The 16,741-nt window shown below is 38.6% G+C and overlaps 1 protein-coding gene across 1 annotated transcript; it reads right to left on the reverse strand.

The window, feature by feature from the left end:
* Window positions 1-879: 879 nt before the first annotated feature.
* LOC115922635 lies at window positions 880-12,189 on the reverse strand. The gene is made up of 2 exons (XM_030981846.1): window positions 11,901-12,189; window positions 880-4,083 (listed from the first exon to the last, which is right to left on the reverse strand). Exons 1-2 carry the CDS (start codon window positions 11,994-11,996, stop codon window positions 2,266-2,268), a joined length of 1,914 nt encoding a protein of 637 aa, XP_030837706.1. The 5' UTR covers window positions 11,997-12,189; the 3' UTR covers window positions 880-2,265.
* Window positions 12,190-16,741: the final 4,552 nt, after the last annotated feature.

Genomic DNA, 16,741 nt, shown 5'->3' on the forward strand with positions numbered 1-16,741 from the left:
CTCTCATTACCATTCATGTGAAAGAATATGTTTTGACTAATACATGATGATAACAAATTTGCCGGGAAACCGCCTACTAATTCATATATTTGGTAAATTTGTTTCTCTCATGGTCTGTGAGAGATATAGGGTAGTCCCATATACATCTTTCTGTGTATAGTGCTTGTAACTTTACGAAGAATGGGCCAAATTTCTTATCATTTTGATGATTCCAGAACCTTGCAGATGCTAGATGCTAGATGATCAACCTTTTCTGATCGATTCCACAACGTTTCTTTCACAATGCAATCGCATGACCATAACTGGTCTTTACCTTTAAGTACATGTTTCAACGAGAAACCATTTTCAAGGGAAACAAAAAATGTGGTCTTTGTAGACAGGTGGTCACTCAAGCAGGTTTGACTGTATAACTCTTATATCATCCTTCTCATCCTTACACATTGATAGACAATGTACCTATAAAAAGGGCCCTTTTGAGAGTTTATTGGGCGCTTTTTTATAACTGTCAATTTCGTATTGACACACTTTTACAATTTTGCCCGTAAAATGTCGGCGTGTTTCAAGCTCCACTTAAAAATCGCCCATATACGAGCCTCGATCACCCAACCGAGGCTAGGAATGAACACGTAATCAACCCTTGTCCTTGTATTGATAGCAAGTAATTCCTGGAAAGATTCCCTCGAACGATTGTCGTCAAATAACGTATAGTAGGCCTACTGCCCTACTCCAGTTTGATCATTTCAATAATCTGCAAAGTCCTTGATCTGTCTGTTTTTGTCAGTTCAATTTTGTTATTCTTCAATTATCGCTGTCATCCCTTACACGCATTACAGACAGCAAGCACGGCCCCCGAAAAAACACTCGTCGAAAAAAAAGAACTTCTATCATTGTCAGTATCGTATATTGACACACTTTAATCTTGCACGAAAAATATCGGCGTCTTTTAGACCCCACTTTAAATTCGCCCACATACAAGCTTCACCCAACCGATGAATAAATAACACAAGAGATTAATCAAATTAAACATTATAAGCTTCCAAACAAGTCTCGACCTTTAACAAAGTTTAGCAGACGAATACCTGTCATCGCATCACATAGAACACTCCTTGTGGCACTATTTAAACTTCCCGAAAACTATGATATACTAAACACGGTATTATTAAAGATCAAAAGGCTCTGTTTGCTTAAAGCCGTACTTCAAATGAAATTTCGGCACCGTTTTTCCTTCATCTAAAAAAAAAACTCCTTCCGACATTAATCAATCAAATACAGGTTAAAGGATTATTCACATTTCTGCCAATAACAGGCCTTTGAATTGTTATGCGACAATATTACCCCTTTGATACAAATTGATATTTCACTAAACGTACCAATTCACCTTCATATTTAATAAAAAAGATCTTTGTAATCTAATATATGTATTCAAATGACAATGCAACTCTCCGTCCTTTCAAGAATGAATGATTTGCCTAGATATTTCAGGGACGACATTAATTCATAGTTTCTAATGCCGGCTGCAGACATGCGTCACTTACAAAAAATGATTCATCCAATAATTCATATCACATAAATAGCAACTGCACATAAAACGTAACTTCCCGGCGTCATTTGATTCGGCCAGTTGAAGAGAATTCAAGCTACACATATCCCGGCTGCTCACGAAGCGTCAATTAAGTCCCTCCGTCAATTGCTCATTTAAAAGTCACTCAATCCAAATTAAACAGTGAGCGACTGTTCACAAGATTATCCAACCCAATTTTCCGTGCGTAATTTTGGCTTGTGTGGATTTGATCATTTGCTACGCTGCTGTTGCGTCAACGCCGACTTTGTTTGGACAAATGCATAGTCTTACACTATAGGCCAAGGCACCCCTGCGTCAACGTGTTGCGTCGTTGTCTGGTGTCTTTTGCATTCGTATGTCTAAAACGCCATAGAACGACGTACACAAGGGACCCACGGGCAGCCGGCATTCAGTAGGCTTGAATGTCTGTATTGACGCAGAGCCGCAAAGATAATGACGTAGCGTCTGCAGCCGGCAAAGATGACTAAATGAAACCAAATTACATTAAATGTACTGAGTGATACAATCTTTGAAGACCAATAGCATGTTAATTCTCAAATAATACTGCTTTCTTTTATAATATAATTCAGCAAAAAAAAAAGATTTTCATCGCATCATCTCCTTGTATGAATCTCTCATTTGATCGCAGGACGCTGAACTGTAATTTTATGTCTCTTTGTATAGGAACTATAATGATGTCTAGGTTATCTCCAAGGTGCCCAGTTGCTAAGGTCACCTGACCCTGCTAACCCATTCACATAGATACCCTTCCGACAACTCCTGTAAAACTTCCCTCTAGACATCACTCTCCTATTAGGCGGTGACAAATGTATAAGCTGTGGCACCATACCGCATAGAGAATCTAAGCTGAACCCTGGCCCGGAAATTTGGACGGAACCCAAAGTCCGCCACTGGTGGAATTTGTTGTACTCCAAATCTGACGCGCTGAGTTTGTAAAGATAGGTTGCCAGTGCTGCAGGAGACTCAAAGTCAGCTATGTGGATGAACGAATCTGGAGGAGCAACTTTCGTGTAGGCGAATTTCTTTCCGCCGTAAACCACGGGCACTGCACCAGACGACAGAGCGCGCTGCCAAAAGTTTAGCGTAATGAATTCGTCGCAGGCCGCCTCCTCCAGCGAGAGGTAAAATTTGTAGCCTTTAAGTTCTTCCTTGCAGTGCGTCGACGCGCACGTCCTGTTCCCGCATTTCCCATACATATCAACAGAAATGTGTTTGCTGAGCTCGCGTACGTACTCGATGCGCGGCCAGAATGTTCTGTCGCAGTTGTCTTCAACCCATGCTACGAGACCCTTCTTGCCTTCTGCCCAATTCCGCGCGCTTTCTTCGCCAACCCCTTTGCGATACCGACCGTAAGGTATCGGCACATCCGATTGGGAATGATACGTCATGCTGTAATGGTACTCGAAATTCGCCATGGATGGATCGTAGTAGTTCATCATCGGAGAGCTGTCCAGAGAGAAAAGGTAGATCTTAAGGAGATTGTCCGGAGTAAGACGCTTCACTTCTTCCATAATCACGCGCGTCTTATTGCGCATGCTCTTCGTGCCTGGTCCTACGAGCACTGCGCTGCCTTCTGCGATAGTCTTCGCTGAAGTACTCGCACGTAAGATGAGATCACACACATTCTCAGGGCATTGGAGAAGGTAGTATCCCATGCGGTATTTCCTAAAGGATTGGTACAGTTCCTGCCACTCGCTGTCGTTGGGCAGTGCGTTCGTACCAGGGGTTAAAATCGTGACGCGGTTGAAGCAACCCATGGTCTCCCAAGAATCTTTGGTGATCTTGACGATATCCTTGGAAATGTTCCTTGGAAGCGTGTAAGGGACAGGCTTCAGGGCCGAGACACCCGACCCAGGTAGAAGCGGAATGTACGGTTTCAATGTAGGCTCCCTACCTAACTGTTTCATTGTCGTCTCATTGTTTGTTTTGATTGCCTGGGTATTAACCGGGACGTTTTCATTGACAGTCTGTCTCTCTGGAACAATAGTCTTTTCTTGCGATATTATTTTCTTGTCGTTCTTTGACTCTGTACCATTTTGAGTGGCCACTGATTTATCCTCCGACCTCTTTTCTCGTTCACTCTCGGGAACATTCAAACTCTCTTTTCGCTGCCCCCCTTGTGCATCCCCCTCGGCCATAGTAACCGGCACCTCGGCGGGGGCAGCGACTCCCATTTCGACAATGACATTAAACACTGCCCTTTCAACATCAACAGCACCGCCGCTTTCCTGCCGCGATAAGAGATGCAAGGCATCTGGGATGCGCTCTCGACTGTGCACACCCTCGGTTTCTTCTCTGTGGATTCCCGCCAAATTTGGCGACATTCGACAGTCGGCTGACGTCTTTTCCTTGATCTTGCTGAGAATCTGTGGGTTGCTTATCCAGCAGCCGTTGTGCAGGGCGAGAAAGGCCTGAATGAGAAGCCACAGGGATGAACAGAAGAGGAAGAGGGTGACGCCATAACGAGAAGTTGTCTTGTTTGCCACCTTCAGGAGAACAACCTGTAGATCAATGAAATACAATGAAAGAAAGAATTAGAATATGGTTTAGGAGGCGATGCGCACTACATTAGGATGCGTCATTTGCTGACAAGCATAGGGCTGCGTCAATGACCGTCAGTGTGTTTGACGCACCATGTAAAATGATATCGTACACGATGGTAATTTAAAAGAAGAAGTACAACATTGCTCTGAATTACTGGAGCATGTACGCTATTGGCTTCATATAGCCTGCAGTACCCAGGACCAAAATCCAATTGAAACCAGTTGAAATCTCCAACTGGTTTCAATTGGTTTCAACTGGTTTCAATTGGTTTCAATTGGTTTCAATTGGAATAGAAAATTTCCTGTTCAAACCAATAAGAAGTGCAACTGGAACCAGTAAGGTAATTTTTCCAGTTACTCAATTGGTTCCAGTTAGAAGTCATTTCCAGTTACCCAACTGGTTCCAATTAGAAGTTCAACTGGAAACGGTGAGATGATTTTCCTGTTACTCAATTGGTTCCAGTTAGAATTCATTTCCAGTTACCCAACTGGTTCCAGTTAGCATTCATTTCCAGTTAGAAGTCATTTCCAGTTACTCAACTGGTTCCAGTTAGAATTCATTTCCAATTACCCAATTGGTTCCAGTTAGAAGTCATTTCCAGTTACTGGTTCCAGTTAGAATTCATTTCCAGTTACCCAACTGGTTCCAGTTAGAAGTCATTTCCAGTTAACCCAACTGGTTCCAGTTAGCATTCATTTCCAGTTAGAAGTCATTTCCAGTTACTGGTTCCAGTTAGAATTCATTTCCAGTTACCCAACTGGTTCCAGTTAGAATTCATTTCCAGTTACCCAATTGGTTCCAGTTAGAAGTCATTTCCAGTTACCCAACTGGTTCCAGTTAGCATTCATTTCCAGTTAGAAGTCATTTCCAGTTACTGGTTCCAGTTAGAATTCATTTCCAGTTACCCAACTGGTTCCAGTTAGAATTCATTTCCAGTTACCCAACTGGTTCCAGTTAGCATTCATTTCCAGTTAGAAGTCATTTCCAGTTACCAACTGGTTCCAGTTAGAAGTCATTTCCAGTTACCCAACTGGTTCCAGTTAGAATTTATTTCCAGTTACCCAACTGGTTCCAGTTAGAATTCATTTCCAGTTAGAAGTCATTTCCAGTTACCCAACTGGTTGCAGTTAGAATTCATTTCCAGTTACCCAATTGGTTCCAGTTAGCATTCATTTCCAGTTAGAAGTAATTTCCAGTTACCCAACTGGTTCCAGTTAGAATTCATTCCAGTTACCCAATTGGTTCCAATTGGAAATATTTCCAGTTACCCAACTGGATCCAATTGAAACCAGTTAATTTGCATATTATATGCTTGTGTGCAGAACAATGTTTTATGTAATTTTTTTTTGATTTACAATGTACTTATTAATTAATTTTCATTTGCAAGTAATGCATTTGTTTTAGATAAATATAAAGATTAATAAGCAATGATAAGCATGTTCATTAGTAACATATTTTTTTAATTACACAGATTAAAAGTTGATTAGTAAAACACTAACCATGTACAAAATACATCAAATACAAACATATATAATGGCAATGCCTTCCTTGTTAAATATATTATATGGTCTGCATATTATAATGCCCTTTACATTGTACTTAATGTAGACACATATAACAATGATTCTGTGTTGACATGAGCGATAATTAGTGCAAGAGCTAATTAACTTATAACTAATTAAGTTTATGCCAACTGTAAGTTTCAATTGGATCCAATTGAAACCATTTGAAACCAGTTGAAACCAGTTGAAACCAGTTGAAGCCAACTGGTTTCAATAGGGAAATTGGAACAACTGGTTCCAGTTGAAACCAATTAGGCAACTGGAACCAGTTGGCAATTTATTTCAACTGGTTTCAATTGGAACCAGTTGGCAACTGGTTTCAATAGGAACCAGTTGTTCCAATTTCCCTATTGAAACCAGTTGGCAACTGGTTTCAATTGGTTTTGCTCCAATTGGTTTCAACTGGATTTTGGTCCTGGGATATATCATTAATGACGCTTTCGAAATGACGCCTCGTGGGCAAACGGCATATCACCCTCATGAGAAGAAAATGCATCACTACTACACAGACTGCTACTACATTCTTTCAAAGATGGGTAGCGTTTTTTTTTTTAAGTTCCAACGTTGATCTTTTTTCATTGTATCTAAGCTTTTGTAAATGTGATTATGATTCAGTTATACTTCAATGCTGAAAACTGCTATTATACAGAATAATTCATGATGTGTGTATAGCACACATTCTCCTTTTCTAAAATCAAGATACCGATATTCAAAATAGAATTTTGGTAATCCTGTGTAAAATCCTTCCACACCGCCAAAAGTAAAATACATTGCTTAAACAAGGTGGGTACGCCACTGTATAGTCAGTGTGAAACACCACGTTACAATCATTTTACTGAAAATAAATGTGTTAATTTGGACACTTCTGTGGATACAACAATTCAAAATTAAAATTGAAACTAGAGGCGATTTTAAAGGCAGAAGGCCATACTAGACAAATTACGCATTTTTGTACAAGTAGAAAAGGTTATCTCAGTCATAAATAAGTTAATCTAGACCAGCAACATTCTTGTATATATTACGTCGTCAACTACAAACATAGGCGTAGCCAAGGCACACAAGGGCACAGTGGATGCCCCCCCCCCTGCTCATCCGCTAAATGAAAAAATGTCCATCATCCATGAAGACTTTAACCCTATCACCCCCCCCCCCCCTCCCCTTCCTTCAACAAATCTACACCAGTTACAACAAACGAACTTTAACCGTGAATATAGAAGCTTCATTAAAACTTTACATTAAGCGTCCAGCGCTAGCATTTAGCCGACAGCTGATGTCCTCCAAGTACTTAAATATTTACTTCTTCTTTCTCACTGCCGCCAGCGCCCTCCTCCCACCCTCGTGGAACAAAGCAACGGTATTTCACACGGGTAGAACAACGAGTGTACCAAAATGCTTAAAACTTCATTCATAAATTTCTTTCATTGACTGTGTGACACAATAGAACCACACCCATCTGTAAAATGTTATACCAATTTATTCATAGGCGTCAGGGAAGCGGCGTAGCATATGGGTTCGGCATTTTGAAGGGGCACTGTTATCACGGGGGGCAACGGTATAGTTACTAGCAGGGGCGCATCTAGCTTTTTGACAAGGGGGGGGTTGACCCAGTGGCGGATCCAGGACTTTCCAAATATCGCGCCGTTTTACTCTTTTGCTTTTTTTCCTTCTTTTTGTTCTTCTTCTCCCCCCCCCCCCCTCTTTTCCCTCTTTTTTCACTTGGGCGCCCAGGGGGGGGGGGGGGTAAACCGCCGAACCCCCCCCCCCCCCTATATCCACCCCTGACTAGATTAGGTTGTATGAAATCCTTGAGGAAAAAATTGTTGAGGAACGAGTCATAAAATATTGTCCTTATTCATATTACCATGGCACCCCTCCTTAACCTTTTTACTCCTTTTCTATCTCTTTCCCTCTCCCGCAATTTCTTGCCATTCAAAAGGGAATATTGTGCCTTTGACATAGTAATATGTCTACGCTGTGTCCCTGCACTTGTACGGGTGACCAAACAATAAATTGCTTCTACGACAATTGATCGGGGCTTTAGTTCATCAAAGGGTTATGGTAAGGGTTGCAAATAGGATTCAGGTTAGGTTTAGGCTTAGGTCTATAGGCTTAGGTACAGCTTTAGGTCCAGGGTTGGAGTCGAAATTTGGTTGAGTAGGAAACTGACGAGGAACAATTGTTGCAGGTGCATGCCTGTGTCGTACAATCTTGCTACAAGCACCACTGCATACAGGCAACATTTAGTCACGAGAAATCTGCGTGGCGTCTTTTTCCCTGAATATCAACTTTCCAGTTTCTTTATTTGGACACTTCATTACAGTTATACACACCGTTGCTGCATTTTACGTCCAAATCATAATTACAATTTATTAGTTACTGTAAGACAAAGATCGACATCCCTGCTGCCAGGAAATCATTAGTATCAACATTTTTAAATATTTTGAGGCATCCATAATATGTTCCTCCTTTAATCATACTGCCACGTATGGAAAGGGCCGCATCGAAGGCGGTTCTGGAGAAATAATTTGTTGGGAGAAGGGGATTGAGGACCTTTGGTTCTTACAATCATTTCCTATATGTGCCTTGCAATTTATTTATTTTTAAGCTGTGGGGGGGGGGGGGCTTAAACCGCTACTGCATGGACCACACCCATTTATAAGCCCCTCTCCTATATTCCCACCGCTGGTATCTAGACAACGCAACGATACCACGTGGAAGGGGTATGAATGATGAAGAGTTTACCCAAATACTTATCTCACAGAGGACAAGTGGAAGAAGATGTTTGCTCTCATGAAGAACATTTGAATAGAATCATGGCCTTTTCCATTCTTGCCCTTTTGTATCTTGACCCCATATTTACCCTGAGTGGCATAGCTACACTTTGCAAACATGAGAGACATTTGAACTATACTAGCAGTCGCCAAGAGGTCAAGAATGCGTTTAAAGTGGGTAAAGACAGACCCCACCCATACAACAATGCCCCCTTAACATTCTCCACAGTCTACAAATTGGCATTTTCGTGGAAGACATGTCATGTGTCACTCTGCAATAATTAATCTTAAGCGGCATGACAATGTCGAATGTATAAAGCAAACACATCGCCTGCTTTATGTGATTGAATAGTAAAATAAAGCATCTGTACTGAAAATAATAATTTCATTGAAAGCAAAGTAAACTTCAAAAAGTTACATGTAAAAAATGTACATCCTTCAATTACCCGAAGTGTCTGATATGATCTTAGTATTTCAAAAGGTGACATAAAACATTAATTTACATTTCAATACGCTTTTCAATAGAATTGTCAGACATTGTGACTAGCTCATAAACTTCAGAACTAAGGAGATTTTATTTATAATTCAATTACATGTAGTGTATATTAATTTTAATTTTGTTGTGCAATTTTCAAGGTATTATTCATCAATTTAGGAGTGATATGTTCTGTTTTTCTAACATTCAGCTTGTAAACGAACCTGCCTCGTCATGTGCCACATTTACGTCATTCGATACCTTGTCTCTATACCCAAAATGTGAGGGGGTAATTATTCCACTCCACCAGTTGTTTTAAAAATGAATATTCATAATAGCGCAGCCCTCGCCCATCGATTCAAATACACAGAAGGCTGAAGGTACAGATTACCATCTGATTTATTATTTACACAAAGTAACAATGCTAGTCGATTGTATGGACTCATATGCACACTCTCATTGTATCCTTTGGTTAAGAACACTCCATTATCCAAATTCTAAAGAGAAAGAATGGAGGGCAAAAGTTGACGCATGGTTGCCAAAATACACGAACATGGCAAGGACGTTTGGAGAAAAAACAAGGTTTCATTCTGAAGTTATAACATACCCTTCTCATTTGAAAGAGAAAAAAACAAAACTGATGCCCTTAAAGTTGGAACAATTTTTTCTTACCTCCTAGTTATTTTAAGAAAGGGGTTTATTTTTTATTGATAAAGTTTTGTACTTCCTCAAAAGTTTATTGATCAACAAAGATTTAAGGTAAAGACTGGTAGTGGTAAAATTGCGGTTCAAGGATTTTGGGTGAAAAATGTCTATTCAATATTGTTTAAATATTGCCTTCAGAGGTTTAGATCGCAATACTTCAACCTACATTCGCAAAAAAGCAGAAATATATGCCCAAATGTTCAATTTGAAATACATTCGCAATATCTATCCAGGCCGGATCGATATGATAATTTACAAAATACATCAATTAGTAGGCGGTTTCCCGGCAAAATTTGTATCACCACGTATTAGTCAAAACATATTCCGAAACTGGTCTATACTTTTAACCCTGAAGTTCTGAGAAGATCTAAGATTATCTATCAACAATAAACCATGTTATCACAATCATTTGATGACAAGAGGTGAGAAAATTAATATTGCTACAACTTCATTGGCAACAGTGTAGATATATACCTCTTGATCTGTCTATACCTTTGCCAACTAAAAATAATACTGATTCCTATTTTATCTTTCCCTCCTACCATTTTCAACCCCCACCCGATATTTGTTCTGAAAGAAATATATATATATATATATATATATATATATATAAGTTTTGAAAGAAATATTTATCTAAGAATCTAGCAAGAATAAATCATTTTGTCGCAAACATTTTATGAAAAGAGATACGAAAAATTATTCAAACTTTATGGGCAACAATCACCTCTGTCGATATCTTTGCCTACTAAAATTGATATTGATTCCTTATTTTTCTCTTCCCCTTCTACATGTACCTCCCCCCTCCCCCCCTCCCCCCCCCCCCCCCCCCCCCTCCCCCTTCCTTGATATTTCGTCTGAAAGTGATATAAATATATACGAATCTGAAGAGGAGGTAACACAAATGTAATGTAAATCAAATGTTACCTGTTTTTAGCCTCTTTAGTGCATTGAAGGAAATTGAGACAATTTGTGTTGACATTGACTCGATAACATTTGTATTAAATTGACAGTTAATTATAAACATCGTTTTCGAAATATCCGGAAAAGAAATTAGTATTTAAATGTACTTTGGCATAAATCCATGATTCGAAACTAATGTATATGTGTAATTAAATTTATTTATTATCGTGGTGGTATTTATATATCCTGCTCATGCAGTTGATTGAGCTGTTACGTACTATGACGATGACGACGAAGACTGCTAACTACTACTACTACTACTACTACTACTACTTCTATTATACATGTACATGCACTGCCACTACAATAACTGCTACAACTGACAGTTTCTTATTATAGTTTGCAATTTAATATTCATATAGTCTCTTGCATAATATTCAATTGCTAGCATAAATGAAGAAACATATGGAAATCAAAATATATAAAACGGATAACTAAAGAAAAAAAATTTTTTAAAGATAATGTCAGATTGAAGAGGAGATGAAACTAAAGATAGCCTATTATATTAAGGGCCAACAACTGAAGAAGAAATTTTGTCCAGCAGAAGCACTAAAGAATGTGAACGATCGAGATGTTGACAACAATGATGGTGGTGATAGTGATGATGGTGATGGTGGTGATGATGATGGTGATGATGGTGATAGTGATAATGATGGTGATGATGATGATGGTGATGATGATAATGATGATGATGATGATGGTGATGATGGTGATGATGGTGATGATGATGATGATGGTGATGATGGTGATGGTGATGATGGTGATGGTGGTGATGATGATGGTGATGATGGTGATAGTGATGATGATGATGATGATGATGATGGTGATGATGATGATGATGATGGTGATGATGATGATGATGATGATGGTGATGATGATGATGATGATGATGGTGATGATGGTGATGATGGTGATAGTGATGATGGTGATGATGATGATGATGATGATGATAATGATGATAGTGATGATGATGATGATGGTGATGATGATGATGATGATGATGGTGATGATGATGATGATGATGATGATGATTCTGAGTGAAAGTGAAAAGTGGGGAGGAGAGGAACATCATGACGAAGGTGAAGAGGAGAATTAAGGAGGGGAGAATACTGTATGAGAAATGAAGAGAAAAAAAGAAATATGAAAATGACCCTATATAAAATGATCTGGTGAAAATAATAAAATAGGGGAAGAGGTATGATGAAATAGGAGAAAGAGAGAGATATAAATCATTCTGAAATCGGCACATTATAGTCAGTATAGCTCTCATCGTTTCAATCACAACAAATATTCTCAATTACCTTTATGACATCTTTCATGTCTGATTGTGAATTGACATCGACTGATCGTGACATCGCCAACGATCTCGTTTCGGTGCCTTTACCAGATGACATCATTTGCAACCAGATATCTAAAGGAGCACCATGAGACGATCGCTGTAATGCCGGTTTTATTTCGATTTCATATAGTTCCTCGTCGTCTGCAAAATCCGTAAGAGAATTATCCACCAGTTTGGCGCGTGTCAAGTTATAACTCTCAGCTTGCGAAGCTGTAGAATAGCACACTATTTCAAAAATGTTGACTGCTCAGAAGCCTATGATATATACACCGTGAATAAATAATATATAAATATGACTGAATCAAAATTCCTTAGCATTACTCTCTGATCCGCCGGCAAGAGTGAACACCGGTGTGGATCTACTAGGTAGCTATACATTACGTGTACGCATTTATGGCGCACATACCATACAGTACGTCCAAAAGCTCCCGTCGTGCGTTACGTAAAAGAGAAAGCTCTCGAGTTCCCTTTCCCCATTCATTTGCTTACGCATACATGCACTATATCGGTGTTCTTTTCTTTCACAAAAGATTCTTTTTAACATGGTTGTATACTATTGCTCAAGGAGGGTTGCCCTTTTGTAAAAAGGCATTGAGTGTGTCCCAAAAGTAAAAGGATTTTGGGGTATAATCCGCAGACAGAAGGCAGGCATGTCACAGTCAAAGGGCGCAAAAGAGATCATTACGGAAACAGAGAAGCTCACCGTTATATGCTTTATCAAGAAGACTTTCTAAGTACAAACTACCATGATAATAAATGGTAGTTGCCCTCTTGTAGCAAAGCTTTTTTTGTACAATGTCAAAGACTTTAAGACTTTAAGTGTAATGAACAAAAGAATATATAATCCAGAGCGAGTAGACCTGTTGTAACACCGGCCAATCTTATTATCATTTCAATTCGTTTAAAAAAAAGAATCAAACAAAATGCAGAGAATAAGTAATTTTCAGGATACGAAATAGCCCCTGGAAATTTGGAATCGTTACTTTTCAACATCCAATTAACTTGCTAATTTTAATCCCCACCCCCTCTTTCTCTCCCCCCCCCTATTTCTCTCTCTCTCTCTCTCTCTCTCTCTCTCTCTCTCTCTCCTTTCTCTCTCATTATCTACCTCATATCTCTCGCCAGTATCTCTCCTCTATCTTTCTTTCTCTCTCTCTCCTATCTCTCTCATAATCTCCCTCTCATCTCTCTTGCCCCCCTCTTTCTCTCTCTCTCTCTCCTATCACTCTTTTCTCTCCCTCTCTTTCTAACCTTATTCATCTCTTTTATCTCTCACTATTCCTATCTCTCTTCTATCCCCCCCTCTCTCTCTCTCTCTCTCTCTCTCTCTCTCTCTCTCTCTCATCTCTCTCTCTCTCTCTCTCATCTCTCCCTCTCTTTAGAGGTGTTGTGGTCGAGTGAATACGTCGCCGGACTGTCGATCACAAGGTCCGTGGTTCGAGTCCCGCCGCTGCACTAATGTCCTTTGGCAAGACATTAATCTACATTTGCCACACTCCACCCAGGTGAAGTAAATGGGTACCTGGTAGGAATTTATTCCTTGAAACGCAGCGCGCGTAACAGCTGCACTGCTAAAGCCAGGGTAATTATGCTGCACTATTGTAGAGCGCTTAGAGACTTCTGACAAAGTTTTGGGCGCTATGTAAGCACTATAATTATTATTATTTATTATTTATAACCTTATCTCTTTTATCTCTCGCTACTCCTATATATATATATATATATATATATATATATATATATATATATATATATCTCTCTCTCAGACTACCTCCCTCCTATCTCTCTTACCTCTCTCCCACTTTTTTTTTCTCTCTCTCTCTTTGTAACCTTTTCTCTTTTATCTCTCACCATTTTTATCTCTTCTACCCCCCTTCTCTCTCTCTCTCTCTCTCTCTCTCTCTCTCTAATCTCTCCCTTTCTTTTTAACCTTATCTCTTTTATCTCTCACTATTCATGTCTCTCTCCCTCCCTCCCTCACTCTCTCTTTCTTATCTCAGCTCCTAATCAAATTCAAAAGCCCCATGTACATGAACATGGTTAAACAAAAAGAACAAACAAAAAAAAAGAATAAATTTCTACTTTACAAAAAAGATATACAATCAGTTTTGCTATTGCACAAATCATTTATTTTCTCTGAATATGCATGATCAAAAAATTGGAATTAGGTATCACCATCACTGTACACTTGACCATCTCCAAATATATCAAATATTCAAGATGAATTTCCTCATTACCCCCCTACAATACACAGACTCTGTGCTCATCTTTCACTCCCGTTGCATATACATAAAGCCACGCATAAATTACAGATCAGGGGAGTGTTTCACAAAGACTAAGATTAACTTTAAGTTGGACTTAACTATGGCAGGCTGTTCATGCCACTGTTTGCTCTCACTATTTACTGGCATTGGTCTCTCAAGGGACGGTACAAACCGTGGTCACTAATCTACAGAATTTACATTTTTTGATGGTTCATTATTAAAGGAAAAAATATTATCTGAAGATCATAATTGAGAGACGAATGGTGAGAGCAACTAGTGGCATGAATTGCCTGCCATAGTTAAGTCCAACCTAAAGTCGATCTTAGTCTTTGTGAAACACCCCCCAGTTGTATTATATAGAATGCAAAGGAATATACAAATTACCATCGCAGAGCAACATAACAAAGATAAATACACGATGAACATGATAAAGATTGCGAATATACATACATGTTGACGGGTAATCATAAAAGTATGCCAGCCCTAATCCATGTTATGTTTAATGGTAATGGTGACCTCTTATATAGCGCACATGTCTACCCCAGTCACAGCTTGGGCCCAAGAATGTAGCGCTTTAGCTTATAATGATAATAATAGTAATACTCAGTTTTTATATAGCGCTTATTAGAATCACTATTGGGTATAACTTTCCAACTGGGTGGAGAGTGACTAATGTAGATGAATGCCAGACATTAATCCACATTTGCCAGACATTAATCCAAATTTGCCAGACATTAATCCACATTTGCAAGACTCTAATCCACATTTGCCAGACATTAATTCGCATTTGCAAGACTCTAATCCACATTTGCCAGACATTAATTCGCATTTGCAAGACTCTAATCCACATTTGCCAGACATTAATTCACATTTGCAAGACTCTAATTCACATTTGCCACTCTCAACCTTTCTTAGAAGAAGGTCGATTTGATCGACTGATTCATTCTTCAGTCAAACCAACGAGATAAAAACCAGAACGATAATAGATATAACAAAAATGTATATTAGCCTGAATGGAAGAAAATCGGTCTGTTTGGAATCAGGGGCCAGTTTCTCAAAACTGTCAAAAGTCTTAAGTTCGCAGACATCCGATAGAAACATGTGTAAATTCTCACGATTCTATGGGGATGTTACAGTTAGACTTATGATGGCTTTGTGAAACTGGCTCCTAGGTTGAAGTCGGTTAGGCAATGCGAGAAATTTATTATGGAGTGCCAAGTGGTCACATTTTTACATTAAAGATAGATGACCCCTGACAGTACTTTATAGAAATCAATAAACATAAGTAATAATGTCATAAAGTTGAGTTCTTTTTTCATTTCATGACTTAATTAAATTAATTTCATTATTTTTTTTTCTTCATTTAAAAAAAAAATCTTTAAACAGAATTACATTAATTCATACCAAATAAAAAATTTGACATTTGGCATACCATAAATTGGTGGACCCAAGTTCGACCCATGTTTTACTTTGCCCACTGTCATTAATCCTGCCATTAATTTTGGATAATTATGAATGCTTTAAATATAATGATAATGAATGAACGTATGTGTCTAAATAAATGCATTGTGACCAACTGTGTTAAGTGATATATTAATAATAGTCAAATTACAAATGGAGAGGGGAGGTAACATAATACCTTTTTACAGTGACTTGTTTTATACAGATGGAACTAATGAACGAAAAGTGACATTTCTAAGCTGAATGGTTGTATCAACCATTTGAGAAAAAAACAGGGGAGAGGGAGCTCAATGCACATGGAAGGTCTCATATTAATTGACTCAGGACAACAAATTAAGTCCCTAGGATAGGACTTAAAAGTGCAGGTTCTCTATTAACTCTCAAGATTCCATGCGATATCATTTTTGTATCAGTACCAGATCCAGGAGAGGGGCACACCTGCCCCCCCCCCCTCCTCCCACTCCCCCAAAACTCAATCTGGCACACCCTTAAGTACACAAAAGGAAAACCAGTACATACAAAACCAAGCCCTTGTGACCCCCACCCCCTTAAATAATTTTGAAACTTTTGTCATATCTATCCCACGATAAATACACACTTTAGAACAGGGAGATTATATGTGTGGCATAATTATACAGATTAAACAATTCTGTGTTTAAAAGAAAAAAAACCTGTTACATAAAAATCGGCCTCATTTGTCAAGTGACCGAGATGGAAATACAGCTACAAAACAATGATGGCAAATAGATATAAAGCAATATAAAACAAAATATATAATATATAATATACATAACCACATGCCATACTATAAAATGATATAAACTAGCCATGTTCTCATTGTTTTCAAGGAACAACATGTAACTTATTAAAATGTAGGCATAAATACAAAACAAGTAAATATATTTTTAATAACCAAATAATAATTCTGCATCATGCATTTGTAAACAAATATAAATGGAAGCATTTATGGATAATTCATACTGTTTTGTTCAGGGAACTTCTTTTCCAATGCCCATTAACATAAACAATGTTTTTCATTTAAAGAGAAATAAAACATGAGATAAATACTGTCACATTA

The sequence above is a fragment of the Strongylocentrotus purpuratus genome, unplaced genomic scaffold, assembly GCF_000002235.5.
Source record: "Strongylocentrotus purpuratus isolate Spur 01 unplaced genomic scaffold, Spur_5.0 spur5_scaffold_12, whole genome shotgun sequence".
NCBI lineage: Eukaryota > Metazoa > Echinodermata > Echinoidea > Camarodonta > Strongylocentrotidae > Strongylocentrotus > Strongylocentrotus purpuratus.